The sequence below is a fragment of the Gadus morhua genome, chromosome 3 (genome assembly GCF_902167405.1).
Source record: "Gadus morhua chromosome 3, gadMor3.0, whole genome shotgun sequence".
NCBI classification, from domain to species: domain Eukaryota; kingdom Metazoa; phylum Chordata; class Actinopteri; order Gadiformes; family Gadidae; genus Gadus; species Gadus morhua.
The window spans coordinates 14,423,299-14,443,315 of NC_044050.1; the positions used below are offsets into that span (position 1 = coordinate 14,423,299).

At 44.8% G+C, this 20,017-nt stretch overlaps 1 protein-coding gene across 1 annotated transcript in view; it reads right to left on the minus strand.

Annotated features, from left to right (window-relative positions):
- Positions 1-20,017, minus strand: part of cacna1ib (calcium voltage-gated channel subunit alpha1 Ib) — a 143,954-nt gene that overhangs the window by 99,704 nt on the left and 24,233 nt on the right. Inside the window, exon 2 of the mRNA XM_030351833.1 lies at positions 13,939-14,410. Coding sequence (XP_030207693.1) covers positions 13,939-14,396 — 458 coding nt within the window. The 5' untranslated portion in view covers positions 14,397-14,410. The remainder of the gene's footprint in view (positions 1-13,938; positions 14,411-20,017) is intronic.

Here is a 20,017-nt window from a genome sequence, read left to right on the forward strand (position 1 = left end):
AAGCACTGCAGTGTGCAGTTACCGATGGAATTTGGTCCCCCCAGCAGATGCTGAGAGCCACACAGACCCACGGTTACCCCGGGTATGTGGCCTGTTGAGGAACATCTGCTGGAGTCTGTTGCTGTCGCCATACAGTCTGCCCCTAGTCTCTCCCTTTCTTACTTTTTTTCCTTCTTTCGCTAGATTTATTCTGTTACTCTTTCTTCGGGCAGGGGTCATAGCGGTCCTAGAGATGATGATGCTAGTGTTGGTGGTGGTGGTGGAGGTGTTAGTATTGGTGGGATGGAGCTGGTGTTGGTGGTGGTGTAGGTGTTAATAGTGGTAGAATGGAGGCGTCTTAGGTGGAAGTGGAGGTGTTAGTAGTGATGGGACGGAGGTGTTAGAAGGGTGGGATGGAGGTGGTGTTGTTGGTGGAGGTGTTAGAAGGGATGTGACGGAGGTGGTGCTGGCGGTGATGGAGGTGTTAGTAGGGGAGGGATTGAGGTGGAATTGTTGGTTGTCGAGGTGTTAGTAGGGGTAGGATGGAGGTGGTGGAGGTGGTGGGGGAGGTGTTAGTAGGGGTAGGATGGAGGTGGTGGAGGTGGTGGAGGTGGTGGGGGAGGTGTTAGTAGTGGTTAGGATGGAGGTGGTGTTGGTGGTGGAGGTGTTAGTAGGGGTGGGATGGAGGTAGTGTTGGTGGTGGAGGTGTAAGTAAGGATGGGATTGAGCTGGAATTGGTGGTGGTGGAGGTGTTAGAAGTGGTGGTAGTAGGGGTAGGATGGAGGTGGTGTTGGTGGTGGAGGTGTTAGTAGTGATGGTGAAAATGATGATGACATTGATGATGCTGATGATGATGAGGGTGGTCATGGTGATGAAATAGGTGATGTTGATGGTGTCGTTGAGTTGCTGGAGGTGATGTGGAGTTGTGTAGGTAATAGCAGTGGTGGGTGATGGTGTTGGTGCTGGTGATAGCGATGATACGGCGGTGAGGTTCCTCCTCTCCGCCCACCACCACTGTGTCGGGGCTATTTCTGGATCACTGTCAGGCTTGTGTAACCAGCAGCAGTAGCAGTGAGCTCACTGAAGAAAGGACACACACAACACACACACACACACACACACACCTGTGAGATCCCACAGAACTGAACAAAATAGACCAGAACAGCATGGACTAGAATATAATGTTGTAGAATAGAATAGAGTTCATTAGAACAGATGGGATATAATAGATTAGTTAACAGAGATAGAGAGAGATTGAGAGGGAAGCGATCAAGAGGGAGACTTGGAGAATATGTTTGTAACATATGAATGTGTAAATGTCAGCAGAGTGACAGCCAGGGTTCAGGGCTCAAGCAGACCAAACAGCTGTGTGGGTGATAATACAGATATACGGAGTACTATGACACTCCAATCCATTGCATTGAACTGGAGGAGTCTTACACCCAAGCACACAAGCACACACATGCACACAAGCACAAACATGTGAGCACACACGCATGCACTCACACTCTCACACACTCTCCCCTCATTATCAATTTGAACTCTGCCCTCTTCTAGCCATCCATCCTTCCCTCCCTCCCTTCCTCCTCTCTCCTTCTCTCATTGTCTCCCTCCTCCTTCTCTCCCAACCGCCCTTCCTTAGCTGCCTCCCTCCCCCATCTGACACTCATCAACCTGTTATGAATCACTCAAGCTCTGCTCTACTTCAAGCGCTTCCTCCTCGGTGACCTCTGAACCCTACAGGCGTTCAGTGTTCTATCAACAAACAGTCAGCACATATCTTTATGCCCTCAACAATGAAGCTCCATGATTATGATAAGAAAAATATTTGTAATAAGGAATCATTAAGAAACGCATATAAATAAATTATAAACTTTTTTTATATTGAGATTGTATGATATTTGATATTCAATTGTATCCTTATTCATTCTCTCTCTCTCTCTCTCTCTCTCTCTCTCTCTCTCTCTCTCTCTCTCTCTCTCTCTCTCTCTCTCTCTCTCTCTCTCTCTCTCTCTCTCTCTCTCTCTCTCTCTCTCTCTCTCTCTCTCTCTCTCTCTCCCTCCCTCCCCCTCTCTCTCTCTCTCTCTCTCTCTCTCTCTCTCTCTCTCTCTCTCTCTCTCTCTCTCTCTCTCTCTCTCTCTCTCTCTCTCCCTCCCTCCCCCCCCCCTCTCTCTCTCTCTCTCTCTCTCTCTCTCTCTCTCTCTCTCTCTCTCTCTCTCTCATCAAAATGGCCTGTGTACCTCAGTACATATCTGGCCCAGAGACACATTGGGTGCGTAAGTATCCATCGCATTTATGGGACCATTATTAAAAGTGTGTGGGGGTTCGCTGCTCTGACGAGTGTGGTTTCCATGGAAACAAGCGTGTCACTACCCCAAACAGGCATTATTGTAAGTGGAGGAATTATTGCTTGTGTTCGCCAACTTGAAGCATAAACCACCGGTCTTGAATTAAAGTAGAAACGGTGCCATTCAAGTTAGTTTTTCCATTGCCTGCAGTGCAAGCCAGTATTGTTTCCAAATCCTATCGGGTTCCAAGTCTATCCTGCAAAAACATCAACACCAATAATTCTGGTGCAACGCCAAACTAAGGGTACCCCTCCCTGATGGCCATGTTTCCTCAATTAACCAGATTGTCACTTCGTTGTGTTCTTTTGTTGTAATTACAGTAGCTTTGTTAGCGCTTTTATCTTGATGTTCAGCGGCGAGAAGACTCCCGGGATGTGGCATCCGGATGTTGTTAAAAACAGTTTAGCTATCAATCACACACCCACACACACACACACACACACACACACACACACACACACACACACACACACACACACACGCTAGTGTTTTGTCTCCAACATCCTGGCCTTGGTTTAAACTTCCTGTCATGGCTTATCTTGCTCTCTCTCTACCTCATCGCTCTCTTTCTATCTCCCCCTCTCTCTCCTCCCTATTTCTCTCGCCCTCTTTCTATCTTTCTTCATCCCCCCCTCTATCTCCCCCAACCCCTTTCCTTCTCCTCCTCCTCCTCCTCCTCCGGAGGCTGTTTTTAATCCATATACATGTTTTCTTTTCTTGTCGTGTTATCTAGGAGTGGAAAGATGTCTTGTGCTTTTGCACATGGGGTGTGTGTGCGCGTGTGTGTGTGTGTGTGTGTGTGTGTGTGTGTGTGTGTGTGTGTGTGTGTGTGTGTGTGTTTGGAGAAATTCTGAATCTGTCAGCCTCTCTGTCTTGCCTTCAGAGAGGCTTTCTTCATGTCTGTTTCATGTCTTCCTGCCTGTCTCTTTGTCTTGTCTGTTAGTCTATCAGTCTGTCCAGCTGTCTGCAATTGTGTCTGTAAGACCGCATGCCATCTGTCTGTCTGCCTGTCTTAATGGAGGAGACAGAGAGGCAGAGAGGGAAGGATAGAGACAGAGAGGAAGGGACAGATAGAGTGAAAAATGATAGAAACGGAGAAGGAATCTTTCACCCTGTCTGACGTATGTCTCACTGTCTTTATTTATTAAAAACAGAAGCGCCTTCAAAGTTCAGCTAGTCCAGGGAAATGGAGATGAGCAGTGATTTTAATTTAAACTTAACTTAAAGTTTGAGCCCGGAATATAACACACACAGACCCCCACACACACACACACACACAAACAGTTCAGTCCACTTGAGTGCGGGGAGAGTTAGAATGGTGCGATCACCATGGTGACATTGCTGGGAGGGGTGGGTGGGGCAGCAGCAGAGAAAGGGATGAACAGGAGATGGAGGAGGAGGAGGGAAACATCAGAGACATCACTAATGATATTAAAAGTACATTCAGTTGTGTACACACACACACACACACACACACACACACACACACACACACACACACACACACACACACACACACACACACACACACACACACATACCAACACGTCCACACCCTGCTGTGTTAATTACTTTCTCTCTGGTGCTTTGATGACCACAGTAACACACACACCCACATACATGCACACAAACATGGTATTCACACGGAAGCACACACAGTAGCCCAGACATAAACACCAACACACACACTCAGACACAAGCACACACATAGTGATACACACACTGAGACACAAACACCTTCATCAGCCCCTCCCACACATACACACACACACACTCGCAACCCCCTTCTATACAAATTTCACCCCTAATCACCTCACACTGAGACACACACACACACACACACACACACACACACACACACACACACACACACACACACACACACACACACACACACACACACACGCACACACACACATCCAGGTGCTCTCCCCTGGTTGGAAGCTGTGATTTATTTCGGCACCAGCAGACCCAGTAGGGGACACGAGACTGACGGTAACATGTATTGGCAGCCAGACCTGTAATAACCAGCACCAGCCACAGGGGGCAGTAGGAGGCACCAGGGGGGATCTGTCAGGGAAATTGAGGCTGCTAGTGTTCTGACCTCTCGCTCACAGTGGGTGTTTGTACGGAAAATAACCAGCGAGATGGTTACCTTCAGGAGTGGGCAGCTTGTTTTTGGATTTAATAATGAACACTCAATGAAAACAGGGACACATTTCACAGAACAATTTTAGCATGTAGAATGCAAGTTAGAAAAGATACGTTAGTCATTCCTGCTACTCTCATCAGGGTAGCGTTACTAGATCCTAGCTTGCGAAAAATAAGAAATATCAAAAGGCATTCATCACCACTGAAATAAATGTAATCAATAAAAAATAAACATAATTTGTAAACCTGCACTTAACCAACTCCAAGTTTTCTTACATGTTCTTTTCCTTAACATGCTGTATATGGTTTTTAATGTTTTATTTTTATTAAGCCGCACAAAAAAAGCAATTTACATCAATACACTAATACAGAAATAGTAATCTTCACTAAGGTAAAGAAGCTCAACTTCTGTATCGGGTAAATTATTATGTCACACTCAAACCTTGTTCCTCATGCAAGCCACTTTAGGCCTAATGCATTGATACATATTTATGTGTGTGTGTGTGTGCATGTGCACGTGAGTTAGCAATACAAGCTAGTCAGACAACTGCATCTACTCCAAGCCAAGAGGGTCCATCTCAGCCTTTTACTCAGCAGTATTACGTTTAGTGTGGTTATCGCCTGGTATCCCCTGGTATGTCAGAATAGTTTTTTTGTTCAGCAGACATTTATATCTGTATTGGTTTACAGCCCTTGGTCTGGAACATTGATCTGGCAGGCTCATCTGACCTTTGACCCTATCTGCTCAGTGTGTGTGTGTGTGTGTGTGTGTGTGTGTGTGTGTGTGTGTGTGTGTGTGTGTGTGTGTGTGTGTGTGTGTGTGTGTGTGTGTGTGTGTGTGTGTGTGTGTATGTGTGTGTGTGTGTGTGTGTGTGTGTGTTTGTCCCAAAGGACCGGGGGGAATCAACTATGTGCGCGTTGAACTACTCCGCCAACGAAGCTGCCAACATTGAGAAAGTGTCTCCAAGCATAAAATGATCACCCATCATTTCAAAGCATTGTTACAGTTCATTGGTAAGGACTAGGGGTCCATTGACTATTATGATGTTTTTGATCATCTTTAAATTATGACAACAAACCCTGAGAAAATCCTGGTGGAAAAATCCTTAAACTGTATTGACAACATAACTCAGCGTTTATTGTAATAAAGGGTATAATAGTATAAGGAGAAAAGTAGTCTGTGCGCAGAAAGGCCACTCAGCACGACAAGCATACAAAGTTTGAAGCGTTACAGTGAGTCCCGAACAGTGGGCACACTCCAGTGTTAAGGCATGGAAGTAGCTCTTGCTATAGCTTTGAGTCAGCCAAGGCTGTCTCGTCCCCCCCCCCCCCCCCCCCCAAGGGCAATGAGCGAGGCACAAACAGTGAAATGGTTACTATAGATAATAACTTAGAGATCACAGTGTCTTAGTGTCTTGGGAACCCCATGTCGGATGACAATTTCCATCACACCGTTCATATCTCTCTCCCTTTCTCTTTCTCTATGACGCCATCACAACTGGGCAGAAACATCAGGAGGACAATCCCCATAGGAACCATCGTCATAGGAACCACGCCAGAGGACCCGTAGCCATAGGAACCATCGCCAGAAGAACCACCGCCAGAGAAACTGATGTCATAAGAACCATCGCCATTGGAATCATCAGTATTTGAACCCGAAACATAGGTTGTACCTTATTTTGTTTTCACAGTAAAGATGAGAAGAGGATTCTTAACATTTGGCACACTACATGGTCCTAGTGTACGTAGAGTAGTGGCACCCTATCCCATCATCAATAGATATCTGCCAGAGTTGAATTACTGATTGATGTTAAAAAATAGAGAATTACATCCATTCACTATTCATACCCAGGAGGGGGAACACTGCATCTAAAAGGCTTAACAACAAAACCAATAACAACTCGTTATTGATGGACATGTCATTTTGACGACCATATAGTTCTGACCAATAGATTGAACGAGAGGCGAGTGGAGGTGGTTTGCGTCAATGCTCTCGACTCATGGGGGAATAGTTAGCTTATGTGGTGGTAGATCTTACCATAAACACCCTACGTTTTTGTTTTCATTTCATTTCAATTACAGATAGAGCATTTTTTTTCCTCTTTAAACCCATCAAATTAGACGACAAATCCAATTAGACATTTCCAATTAAAAAGTCCAGACAGCCGCAGACCCCATTATGTTTCTCATTTATTTTGGTCCCAGCACTTATAGACAGCTGGTCCTATATCGAACCCTGTGACAAGGAATCACTTAAACATTGGGGGACAGGGGAATAGGTGCTCTGCCATCATGCTGTATAAACATACACACCCCAAGGATTCACACTGGAGCTTTATTTTAAAGGCTTATTTAAGTCATAAAGAGGGGTAGGATAGACTGGTGGGGATGTCATTCAAGTCCCAGCTGAAATGTTCCAGGTTTGAAGCCCAATGAAAACAGGCTACCAGTATAGCATCTTTGAGCAATAAACCATAACCCTAACCATTACATTATCCTGGGTAAAAAAGAAAAATCACTGGAAGCCGTTTGGATAAAAGCATCTGCTGATAAATGTTCTGAATGATCAATTCTAAAAAGTAATTAGTAAATTGTGAATGCTAATTGTTGTTTTCTCCCTAATTTATTTATCTGTGCTGCTTTCTCTTTCCCTCTTATTATCTCGACCAAAAACCTTTCTTTTTTTATATATTCCGTTAAATTTAAGACAGAAAATTGGAGTCATGAGGTTGAACTAATGAAGTCACGTTCCGATTTGCTGCCATATTCTTGTCTCTTTCATTACTTCGTTTGTCGCACTGACCTCAGTCACCTCCTGTGTAGTTAAGCTCTGCTCCGCACCGTTCTTGCAAGCTTATTAAGTCAGACGTGGGAAAAGTGGCAGCCATTAAAAGGATTACTGGCTTCTGTCAATTTGCTGGCGTTGTCTTGGTTTTTATATTATGTGAGGAACACTGTAGAATCTCCCAGTGCGGTGCCTCTGGCTGAAGATACATTTGATTATTTATCTTCACTATGACTGTTGCTTTTTTTTATTTTTCTGACGCTTTCAGCCTACAGATCGGGATATTTAGAGATAGCGTGTTGAAGTGTATGAATTATTTGACTAGAATGATGTTTTCACCTCACATCTTCAGAAACTGTCTACATTCGTTCTCACAAAATGGGAAAATTTGAAATGCATAACATTCAGCAACATCTTTGAAAATCCAGGATTCATCCAGGATTCAATCTCAGACCTCACTTGCATAAAAATCACCAAAAAAAACGGAAGAAAGTAGGAATGAGAAAAGGATCTTGGGAGTTAACCTGCTGGTCAGTCAGAGGCGCGCATATCTTTAAACCTTCAAGGGGAGGAACCACCGCAGGGAAACAGAGAGGCAGGTGGGAGCAGACGGCGCAGTAAGGGTAAGGGCCAGCACAATGTGATGATGCCACCTTTTCTTCAGCTCTGACAGCTGGGTACAGCGGTGTTAGCATAGCATTAGCATAGTGATTAACTGCGTCATTAACATAATGATTATTTGAGGTATTAGCATTAGTTCCAAGAGTTGGGGGAGGGGGAATGGGTGAGGGTCTACTAGCAAGAGCAAGAGAGCGAAAGCGAGAGAGATAGAAGGCGAGCAGACTGAACAGGTGAATAAGAAGTGATTGACAAGCTGTAATCCAGTGTTCTGCTGTTCTCTTTTTCCTCTCCTCTCCGTCTGTCAGCTTCCTCTCTGCTTTAATTGGTCTATTCGTTTCTCCTCTTTCACTATCTGCTAAGTCCGGTTTTTCCTCTACCTGTCTTTCTACCTGCATGTCCCTCGTCTTCTTCACTCTACCCGTTGCTCTTCCAATCTCTCTTCTCTGTCTCTCTGTATGCCTCTCTATCTGCTCCATCTCTCTGCCCATACCTATCTCCTCTCTGCCACTCTCTTTGCCTGTCTTTCTTTTCTCAACACATCTGTCCCTATACAACCTCTCTCTCTTAGCCCCAGTGTGTTCATATAGTCGCCCTCGGCTCTCAGAAACCGTGTCTTTCATCTACAGCTTCTGGAATCATAGAGAACGAGAGGGAACATGTTGTCATTCCTGAGAAATCTTACTGAGAAACTCCAACTGAGAATCTTCAACATAACCACTCTTGCCATAAATAGACATGCACTAATTCAAGCCCAATACCTACCCAGCGCGCGCACGCATGCACGCACGCACTCACACACACACACACACACACACACACTAATACAGGCAACGACATCCATCGTTTACATTATGAACAGACTCATATAATGATAGGGCTTGCTCCAAATACCTGTAATAGACATCTGTGGTCGTTAACAATTGTTGCTAATTAACGAACCAATCAGCATCAAGCCATGTCCAAGCGACATGTGACTGAAGAGGATAAATGTCAAACCGGAATGTCAATCAGATGAGAAAACAGTTTGCTGCCACACTGTCTTACTGTGTAAGGGGTAATGCCAATGGGTAGTATGATAGTTAGAGGTCTGCTCATCACTGAGCAAGAAGCCCATAACTGCACCTTAAGGACATTTGTCTGAATCCATCGTAAGGGGCTTCAGATGCAGGCCCCTGCTTTGATGATCTAGTAAAGGGGTATAGCATTTGAAACTATCCGTTCATCTGACACTAAGGGCATTACTCACTAAGAATATATAAAACTGGGCTTTTGGTTTGTGCAAAGAAACTTTCTAGTGAGAAAACCAAAAGAACCTTGAATTATTGAATTTGTGTGTTTGTGCATGTGCTTGTGAGTGTGTGCGCACTTGCGTGTGTGTGATGTAGTTGGTTGCAGAATGTTTGTGTGTGCACACTTGCGTGTTTTCCTTTATGAGGCAGTTGGTGTTGTGTGTGTGTGTGTGTGTGTGTGTGTGTGTGTGTGTGTGTGTGTGTGTAAACTGTTGTTCTAAAAGAGATTGAAAGTGAATTGGAAGCTATTAACCTGACCTCCCCTCGCCAACACACGGCTTTGGAGCAGAAAATACCTCAACTAAGCTACATTACCTATATCTCTTTCTCTCTCCCTCCCCCTCTCTCTCTCAGCCTCTCTAGCTCTCTCACCTCCTGTCTCTTCCTCACCCCACTCCTTCCCTCTGCAGATCCCTTCTCTCAACCGCCTTGTTTCTCACACACACACACACACACACACACACACACACACACACACACACACACACACACACACACACACACACACACACACACACACACACACACACCACTATGCATTTTCATCTTCAACAATAAAACCCTCTGTCTCTCACCCCTCCCCCACCTTCTTGCTCTTTGTCCTCCTCCACCAGCCCCTCTATCCTGTTTTTCTCCTCCATTTTGGTCTACAGGTGGCTACATTGACCGGAGGGAGGAGGCAATATGTGATTCCCAAGACCAAGCGATCTGCCACCTCTTCCTCAGTTCCTATCTGTCCTTTCAGTGTGTGTGTGTGTGTGTGTGTGTGTGTGTGTGTGTGTGTGTGTGTGTGTGTGTGTGTGTGTGTGTGTGTGTATATATGTATGTGTGTGTTCGTGCCCGTGTTTGCTTTATATGTAAATGTGTGTGTATGGGGAGGTACTTGTGATTGTGCTTGTAATATACTGTGTTTGTCTATGGCTCTGCGTTTGTGTGTTTGTGTGTGTTTGTTCTCCACCTGTATGAGAACTGCAATTGACGCAATATAATCATAATAAGTTGTCTGGTCCACTGCACTCTCCCTCCCTCCCTCCCTCCCTCCCTCCCTCTCTCGCTCTCTCTCTATCGCTCATGGTCCATTACAGCTCCACTGGGTCTTGATAGGAGTCCAGGCTATCTCAGATGCTCCTCTCCCACCGGGTTCTCTGCTTCCATATCGTAACCAGACCCATTTCAGCTGGACCAGGAAGGTATCGGGCTGAGCTTGACTGACCCTGCACCCATCTGGAATGACCCCCCTACCCCCTGACACCCGTACACAGAACTGAGCTGAGCCTTAGTCGAGACACTTATGCGTAATGGTCAATGATGCATCGTTTCAATAAAATAGTAGGCAATATTGTTTGTCTCAACCGTCTGTAATGTTCACAGATTTTGATGTTTGCATTGAGATCGCTACAATTCATAATGTGATAGATATATCTGATGTGTCGTTTCTTTAACTCCTATTTTAATTGATTATTCCGTTTTCCATTGGCTCCTGTCCTTGACCATACGCAGTGAATTTCCCATAGAGGAAGGCTAAGATAAGGACCATCCTCTCTTATTTTGACCGCATAGGGTTCTCAGCAGCCTCCATTGATCCCCAGCGTCCCAAACCAGCCGATCTCAGCAGAACAGGACGGGCCGAGCTCTGACCGCACTGCAGACATAACAAGAAAACACTTTATGTCTCTGCCAAATGAACCAAATGATGCACCATTAGCATAAAGCAGCCTGCCGCCCGGTTCATTTGTGGATGGTATAAGAGGCCAGACAGCTACTTAGCAAATACCAGACAGCTATTTAGAATAAATCTGGACACCTCATTGCCTCATTGCACTCTTCCACTAAATATTCCTTTTTCCAAAAGTTGTACTACTTACTACGCGACAACAACAACAAAGTAGGTTTGCGATGATGTGTATCTATGATGATAGAGACACCACATTCTACTATGCTGCAGTGACGCCCCGGTCCACCTGAAGCACATGATTGAGTGGTTGACACCTGTAGATCATCGCCTCATTAAGCCTCTGCATGAGGAAGAGTACTTGTCCTGGCAGCAGCTGAGGATACTTATCACTGATTACCAGCCCGTCGAGATGGTCATTTGCATATCATCATCACGGTGGTGAGAGGCTGCGTTGAAGAGGGGGGGAAAGGTTTTGAAGTAGCAAGCTGCCAACACCGGTTGGCTGAGTGGACGGAATATCAGGCTGCTGTAGCTGCATTGATCACTTTGATGCTTGCTTTCTGCCTTCTGTCTTGTCTTCGAATAACTTTTTTGAGTTGTGTTTATGCATGGGTGTGTGTCTGTATAAGGGTGTGTCGGTATAAGTGCGTGAGCGCCTGTGTGAGATTAAGTGTGTGTGTGTGTGCATGCGTGCATGCGTATGTGCGTGCCTGCGTGTGTGTGTGTCTGCATTCTTGTGCTTGTATAAGTGTGTGACAGTGTGTGCATGTGTGAGAATGAAGTGTGCGTAAATGTCTGACGTGAGGAGTGCTAAGGAGTTCTACAGAGTTGTGCGTCAGGGGAAACAGACAGACTGCGTTAGACACAGCTAACCTCTGAGTAATAAAAGAGCAGGGGGAGATCGCTAAATGAAGAGTCAGTGGTGTGCAGATGAGTTCTGGAAGAGAGATGAATGGCAGGGATATGTCCCGCGCTCAGTGATTCTCTGGAAGTGCAGCGGGGACATAAATTAAATCTGTCTGTTACTGAGAATAGCCCCCGGCATTCATTTCAACACTATGGGGCTGCCAACGCTCTCGCTCTCTCTCCCTCGCCTCGCTCTGTCTTATTATATCTCTCGCCCTTCTTATTGCCTTACTGCAATGAGATTTGAACACAAACCCACTGTTGATTTACCGTCTATTAAGTGATGGGTAGAGGCTAACACAATGAGAGAAAGAGAAAGAGAGGCACAGAGAGAGATAGAGAGGGACAGAAAGAGAGAGATAAACAGAGTTAAAAAAAGAGAGCGAAAGATAAGAGACAATGACTTAATTAATTACGTAAATATAGTAAGAAATCAAGTATATTTATAGGCATATTGCATTACACACACACACACACACACACACACACACACACACACACACACACACACACACACACACACACACTAAATGGATGTAAATGGGTGAACCCAGACACAGATGGCAAGCATAAACTCTGATTGATACACACAAACGCATACACACACACGCGGATGCTCGTTAATCCATTTCGGGATAAGTAATTGGACAGCAAGAGGAGGCCGATCGACAGAGGGGTCTTCAGAGTGAGACCTTCTCAAGCACCTCCTGAACAAGAGACAGCTCCCCAGGAGGTCACCGTCCCGTCACTGCTCTAATCATCCCCGTGACTTCACAGCCTCTCCTCCCTCCTGGCAACACAGGGCGACGCCCACCCCGCTGGTTTGAGATGGGCTAGGCTTCACACTGCCAGCAGGGATCCCAGGGAGGGAGTGCACACACACACAGACACACACATTCACACACACATGCACACACACACACACACACACACACCCTAGAGAGAAGGGAGACAGGATGATGAGGAGGAAAAAGAGGAGAAGATGAGGAAAAGTAGAGGATGAAATAGGAGAAGAAGAGGAGAGAGATGGAGCAAGGGAGAGGAGTAGGGAGCTAGATAGGGTGAAAGTGGGAGGGAGAGTGTGAAAGGAGGAGAGATGGAGAGTTGAGAGAGATGAAGAGAGGAGAGAGAAATAGAGGGATAGGAGGAGAGAGAGGGTGAGATATAGAGGATGAGAAGGTGAGGACTAAGTTGAGAGGCGCAGGGAGGAAAAGAGAATGAGAGATGATTGAATGTAAGAGAAGAAAGAGTGAGTGTCAGAGAAGGCTGGGTGTAGTGTGAATGCTCTTCCAGTTAGACCAGTGAATTGGATGGATGGTCTATAAAACGTAAGTGTTTTTTTGCTCTCTGTTGATCTGTCACACAGATAAACATCTCTCTCATCTTTCCGTTGCCCGTACACAGTCATGCTGTCTCTGTAAATCTGTCGTGTGTCTCTCTCTCCATCTCTCTTTCACGGGTACACACACACACACACACACACACACACACACACACACACACACACACACACACACACACACACACACACACACACACACACACACACACACACACACACACACACACACACACACACACACACCCCTCTGCCATTATCTATGCTGTTTAACAAAACCCAAAAAGATGGAAAGAGATAGCTGGATGCCACAACACATTGGCCTGAGGAAACTGCTTCAAACCACCCAAACCTCCAAAATTATAATTTAGCTGTAGCACAGCTTGCTGTATCCTTGTCCTCCGGTTCCGGTGGAGAACCTGCTCGGAATCGTGAAAGCTGATTTGTTGAGCTCTTATTTTGAAGGAGGCAAAAAATGCCCCAGTCAGAATTCTCCCTAAAATAGTGTGGTTGAACTTAAGCTAAAGCCACGTTATTAACAAAGGGGAGCAGGATTGCACCATATGCAATTCATTTAAAGCAGGTAAGTGCAGAAGGGCAATCACTTTCAACCTTCACTTCGTCCTCGTAGTATTCACCCAATTAAAGATCTCAGCAGCTTTTTGGACTTCAGACTCCAATACATTCAAGCGATATAATCAAATCGAATTTTTAGTCTGTCAAGCAGTGTTTGTATAGTTCAGCCGGGGACTTTAGCCGAATGTATCAGAACATACTGCAGAAAATTCCTTCCGCAAACGCAAACACGCACACGCATACGGTTACCGCGGCAACGCAAAGGATATGGGCTGGAGACGAGGCTGATGCAGCAGCTGCGGGGGAAGGTGGTCTGCTTGAGGCAGAAGAAGACCACGGGAACCATCTCAGGGTGGGGGACCACCAGCACACTGGCATCACTGCTTCCTTCGTCATCATCATCATCATCATCATCATCATCATCGTGGTGGTCACACCCTACTTCACTGTCACACCGGCCCATCTCCTCCTCCTCCTCCTCCTCCACTATGTCCTCTTCGATCCAGTCCACCTCCATCATCCCTTCCTCCTCTTCCTCCTCCTGCTCCCTCGGAGAGAGGCGGGGAGTGGGGGAGTGCTGTCGTGGAGAGGAGAAAGCGAAGGCTCGGCCGCCGCCGCCACCGCCGCCATCTTCCCATGCCGTGGTCGTCGTGAAGACGACAGGGGTCGGCGTTACCCCGACGATAGCGGAGGCCGGTGTCAGGCCCTCCTCCTCCTCAATCGTCATGGCAACGGGGCGGTCTGTGGGAGAGAGACATAGAAGACCAAAGGTTAGAGAGAGGGGGAGAGAGACAACCCCATGTTAGAGAGAGAGTATAGTCTGTGTAAAACCTGTGTTAAAACCTCCAAGAGATAAGAAAGAAGATAGAGTCCAACAGAATTGAATGGTGGGGGTACAAAAAACAGACAGAGAGAGGAGGAGAGAAGGAGGTGAGTGCGGAGAACATGTGGAGAAGGTGTGAAAAGAGAGGCAGGTAAGAAGGGAGAGGGGTTCGAGTGGCTTAGTGGTGTACGACAATAAAGGAATCGATGAGCCGTGTTGGGAGGCACTAAAATGGGCTCTGGAGCCCCTGGCATGGCTGAATGACTGCCCATGGATTTCCAATGAGCAGCCGTTCTCCATTCCTCCAGTGAACGGAGGTGTTGGAGCGGAACGTCAGCACTGAGATGACTGTACATGGAGTACAATAGAGAACCATATGGACTACGGAATATGCAAACCTGTGTGACGCAATGTGAATGGTGAGCAGCGACAGGGTTAGGGAATATCTTTAACGTTTGAAGCTGGTGAATGTATTTATTAACTTTTTTTTTTTTTTCAAACAAACTGTAAATGGTTTTAACTTACTTTTATTCAGAAGATTATTTATTCAAGTGTATTTCTAACATTGGAAGCCACGGTTATTATTTTTATTCCATTTCTTTGTATGCTTTTAAAAAGCAGGTGTGACCAGCCCCAATTCTGGCGCAAGCCATGGAAAATGAACCCGACCTTACCAGCGACTGTATTTAATGAAAAGCTGCAGCCAGTTATTCATTCATTCATTTAAACACAACTCTCCCCCGACAAAACGTGCTCCAGGCTCATTCAGTTAAAGCTAATATATTACTTGTGGCTGATAAGACTGGCAACAAGAAAATAACTCTTTCAAACCTAGCTTTCAAACCTAGACAATGAACAGGGTTTAACAACCCAATAGCTTGAACAAAGATGACGGACGAAACCAACGGACTGAGGCCCCATGGCTTTCATATCTTTGATTAGGACTGTAGTCATGGCAAAACAGTCCATATGCGGAAAATACATTATGGAACACCATCCCATGATACCCCTTAATATCTGAGAGGAGCAGGCTCTCTGGGCACTTTTAAGAAGATATTAAAAATGTTGATCTTTATTTTTTGCTTGCCTTTTCCTGGAATGGCATTATGTTATTTATTTTTGCTATTCCATTATATTTTTCTGTTTTCGTATATTTTCTTCTCCTTTATTACACTGTCCCCTCTACAAATTATTATTTGCATTGGTACAATCTTATTTGGTGGTGTTCAAATGATATTTTGAAAGATTCTATCATAGCTGTTTCCCCACCGACGGTTTTCATTAAAAGGCGCTGGGTGAAATAGTTAATGTTTCTCAAGCCAATGTTACGCCAATTATATTCCATCAAATGTTATGCTAACGCATACACAAGTGCGCACACACACACACACACACACACACACACACACACACACACACACACACACACACACACACACACACACACACACACACACACACACACACACACACACACACACACACTTGTGAACATGTTTCCTCAAACATGTGTCATCCTCTGCACATCCTGTTTATTCAGACAGCCGACAGCCCTCCGTAAATCAGTTCCATCACAAACTTCATAGCGGGGGGGGGGGTCTTCACACTAGTGTTTCCCAACCTTGTCGTCAAGACCCCACTTGGGACTTGGATACTGGGTCTCGGGAGAGGGCTGGCATATAAGCTGTAGATATTTGGATGCAGACTCTTGATGAATACAAAAAGGGGTTACGGTTCTTTATGCGTTTAGACTGCTAAATTTGTAGCCACAAGCAAACTTCTACCAAGCACTTTACTCAGAAATGTGTCAGGCGGATGGTGATACTCTGAGAACAACAAGAGAGGCAAGACGTAGGAGTCCATGGAGAAATTATTTTCGGACCTAAAAATGGGGTCACGGTAGAAGGCCGTGAGGGTTGGAACCTCTGCCTCAGACAATCCACTTTAATATTGGATCAAGAGCCGTACTCTGGCTCGGTTGCTTCAGAGTAGCTTCCTACTCACTCAAACATAGGTCTCTAAAACACAGAACAGAAAGCCACCTATAACAAACAAAGCTTACCGGGCTCGTCATACACAAAGCAACATTGTAGCATATGTCACGCTTCATAAAAGGTTGGCAAAATAAAAACGAATGTACGTGATGCGATTACTTGGAACGAACTCAGGGATACAATCACAAGTTGTCCAAACAGACAACTCATACAGAGAGAGAATTATAGTTTGGAAGCGAAACAAGTTAAACACATACGCAGCCTATTATTAAAGAGCAGCTCTGGCAGCACATATGACTCACTGAGAATCCACACTTCCTGGAGCCGGGCAGCCAAAGGCGGATCAGAGAGATACCCACCTACACTAACTGGCTCCAATATGGCTCCGTTGCGCGCCGCATAAACAAACAAATACTCGCAGATAGAGCTGAATAAAACCACCCAGTGAGAGGTGTCAGCTTTAGCATGTTGGGTGATAATGAATGTCATGGTAGATACAGTTACATAGAATGAGAGGTAGGGTTAGATACAGTGTTGAATAATGCTGCGAGAAATGGTATGCTATTTTGTGCTGTGGTGTGGTGCGTTATTGTCTGGTAAAATATCATCTGGTTTGGCATAATGAGGGTGAATGCGTAAATAGCCCAAACTATCTTTTCCATCTTCCATTAGATAAGTTTGATCTGTAAATGGGCGACAGAGAGCCCCCTCACCAGCCGCTCAGCAGACGTTTTCATAAGCTGAAGGAATAACCGCTCGTTGGCTAACAGAATTACATCCTAATTGATGGCACCGCAGCGCCCTAACCCTGGCAAGACAGGCGAGGGGGGGGGGGGGGGGGGGGGGGATAATTCAAACTGGGGTGGGGAGTTCATTCACGCTGATAGATCACAGAGAGCAGCGGAGAAAAGGTGTCAACGACGAGGAGGAAGAGCAGAGAATTTACGATGGCAAACACGGGGTGAGATGAAGGAGAGGAGAGGAGGCAACAGGCGGGAAACCAGGAGGCAGACGGACGAGTGGGACAAGAGGGAGAGAGGCAGACACCCCGTTTGACATGATCTACTCTCCGCTCGGATGGCAAGGGGAGAAAGAGGCCTTGACTTTAACTTTTTTTTGTAGCTACTTTGATATTTGCAGGAGCAATTAGGAGTGTTAAGTGAAAGCTTTGAAGACGCTTGACCCACAGTAAATGAAGATGATCTTTTATGAATCTGTTCCTTTGCTGTTGTTTTTTCAGGTGTCCGTTGAGTGTCTACGGAATGGTCTAAAAACTTCTCCCAATGACAGAATGGAAGACAAGTTACAAAATTCCCACAAATCCTCAAAGCCTCCCGTTGTTTCCCCACCAGGAAAAATGAACAGGTGTTAATCAATCGATGTTAATCGTTATGTACGATGTAAGCTGCAGCAATTAGTTTTACACACACACACACACACACACACACACACACACACACACACACACACACACACACACACACACACACACACACACACACACACACACACACACACACACACACCCCTCCCTGCTTTCTAATTAGAGTACGGTGCTCTGGAAATAGATAATGTTGTTGGGTAATAACGGAATCCTAATCTCTTGTTAATAATGAATGAGTTACACACACACACACACACAGAAACACATTTACATACACATGTGCATGCACTTAAGATAAATGAATACAATCAAAACATCACCTGAATAATTCAACACCCTACACAACACACCAACACCGTAAATACAAGGCACGGACACACATGTATACGCCAGCCGCAAACAGACCCAATAATACACTATTCTTTATTGAAAGTTCATGGAAAGCTTGTTTTAAACAATATATGATCGACGTGATCAAAATAGATATTCATCCACTGCAGTCATACTGCGGATGGACTCAGCATGTCTAGCGTGTGTACGGCAACACACGCACACACATGAAAAAAAAGACCAGACGCAGGTGTATGGCTAGTATGAGTACAAGAGAATGCGACAACAGGACCATAACAGCCAGAAGTGTTCAGGTGTTGCTAATGAAAAGAAAGCCCCAAACTAAAAGGAAAGTCAATTGAAATGGTAATACAATGAATGAAACCACTGTTGCCAAGAGCAGTGATTCACCCTCCCTGAATAAAGGAATAAATAGAACATGTGTCACAACACCACGCAAGATACAAGGCAAGAAAGTATCCCTCTTGTACTCACACGGCTCTGTCATTAAGGGAACGTTGTTACTAATTTAAAGTGATGCAACAGGATCTAAAGGAATGTTGTTTCTAATTTAAAGTGAAACAACAGGATCTAAAGGAATGTTGTTCCTTATTTAAAGTGATACAACAGGATCTAAAGGAATGTTGTTCCTTATTTAAAGTGATACAACAGGATCTTAAGGAATGTTGTTCATTTAAAGTGATACAACAGGATCTAAAGGAATGTTTTTCCCCATTTAAAGTCATACAACAGGATCTAAAGGAACATTGTTACTAATTTAAAGTGATACAAAATGATCTAAAGGAATGTTGTCATGGGAAAGTTGTTACTGATTTAAAGTGATACAACAGGATCTAAAGTAATGTAATGATGGGAATGCTGTTACTAATTTAAAGTGATACAGCAGGATTTAAAAATGTGAAATACCAATAGCTTATCACAGAGGGATGTATCCACTACACACACAGTGACAGGAAAATGTAATCTTAGAAACTCAGTTTGGAAAAGGATTGTAGGGTTGTGGTCTGAATCCCTGCCCTCCCTCTCTTTTTTGGGTAGTTTGTTCTTCATACATTCTGTCAAATCATATTGATGTTGTTTGTCTGGGTTTAACACACTGCTTTAAGTTTGTTTGGGTGTATGGCCTTTAGTTTGTTTGGGTGTAACACACAGGTCTTTAGTTTGTTTGGGTGTAACACACGCGTCTTTAGTTTGTTTGGGTGTAACACACAGGTCTGTAAGTTTGTTTGGCTGTAAAACACAGGTCTTTAAGTTTGTTTGGGTGTAACACACAGGTCTTTAAGTTTGTTTGGGTGTGATACACAGGTATTTTGGTTTGTTTGGGTGTAACACACAGGTCTTTACGTTTGTTTGGGTGTAACACACAGGTATTTTGGTTTGTTTGGGTGTAACACAAAGGTCTTTATGCTTGTTTGGGTGCAGGTTTTTAAGTCTGTTTGGGTGTAACACCCAGGTCTTTAAGTCTGTTTGGGTGTAACACACAGGTCTTTAAGTTTGTTTTGGTGAAACACACAGATATTTTGGTTTGTTTTGGTGTAACACAAAGGTCTTTATGTTTGTTTGGGTGTAACGCAGGTCTTTAGATTTGTTTGGGTGCAACACACAGGACCACGGACAGCGCCCGCTGGAACAAAGTACTAATTTGTTAATTTGACTTAATGGTTGATTAATTGATCTAGTCCTTAGCTCACCTTGTGATCTTCACCAGGCCTCATAAGCCTCTGGCCAAGCAGGCTCTGGTGGATTACAGAAAACAAAAAGCTGGAAGGCAAAAATTCAGAAATACATAAGGATGT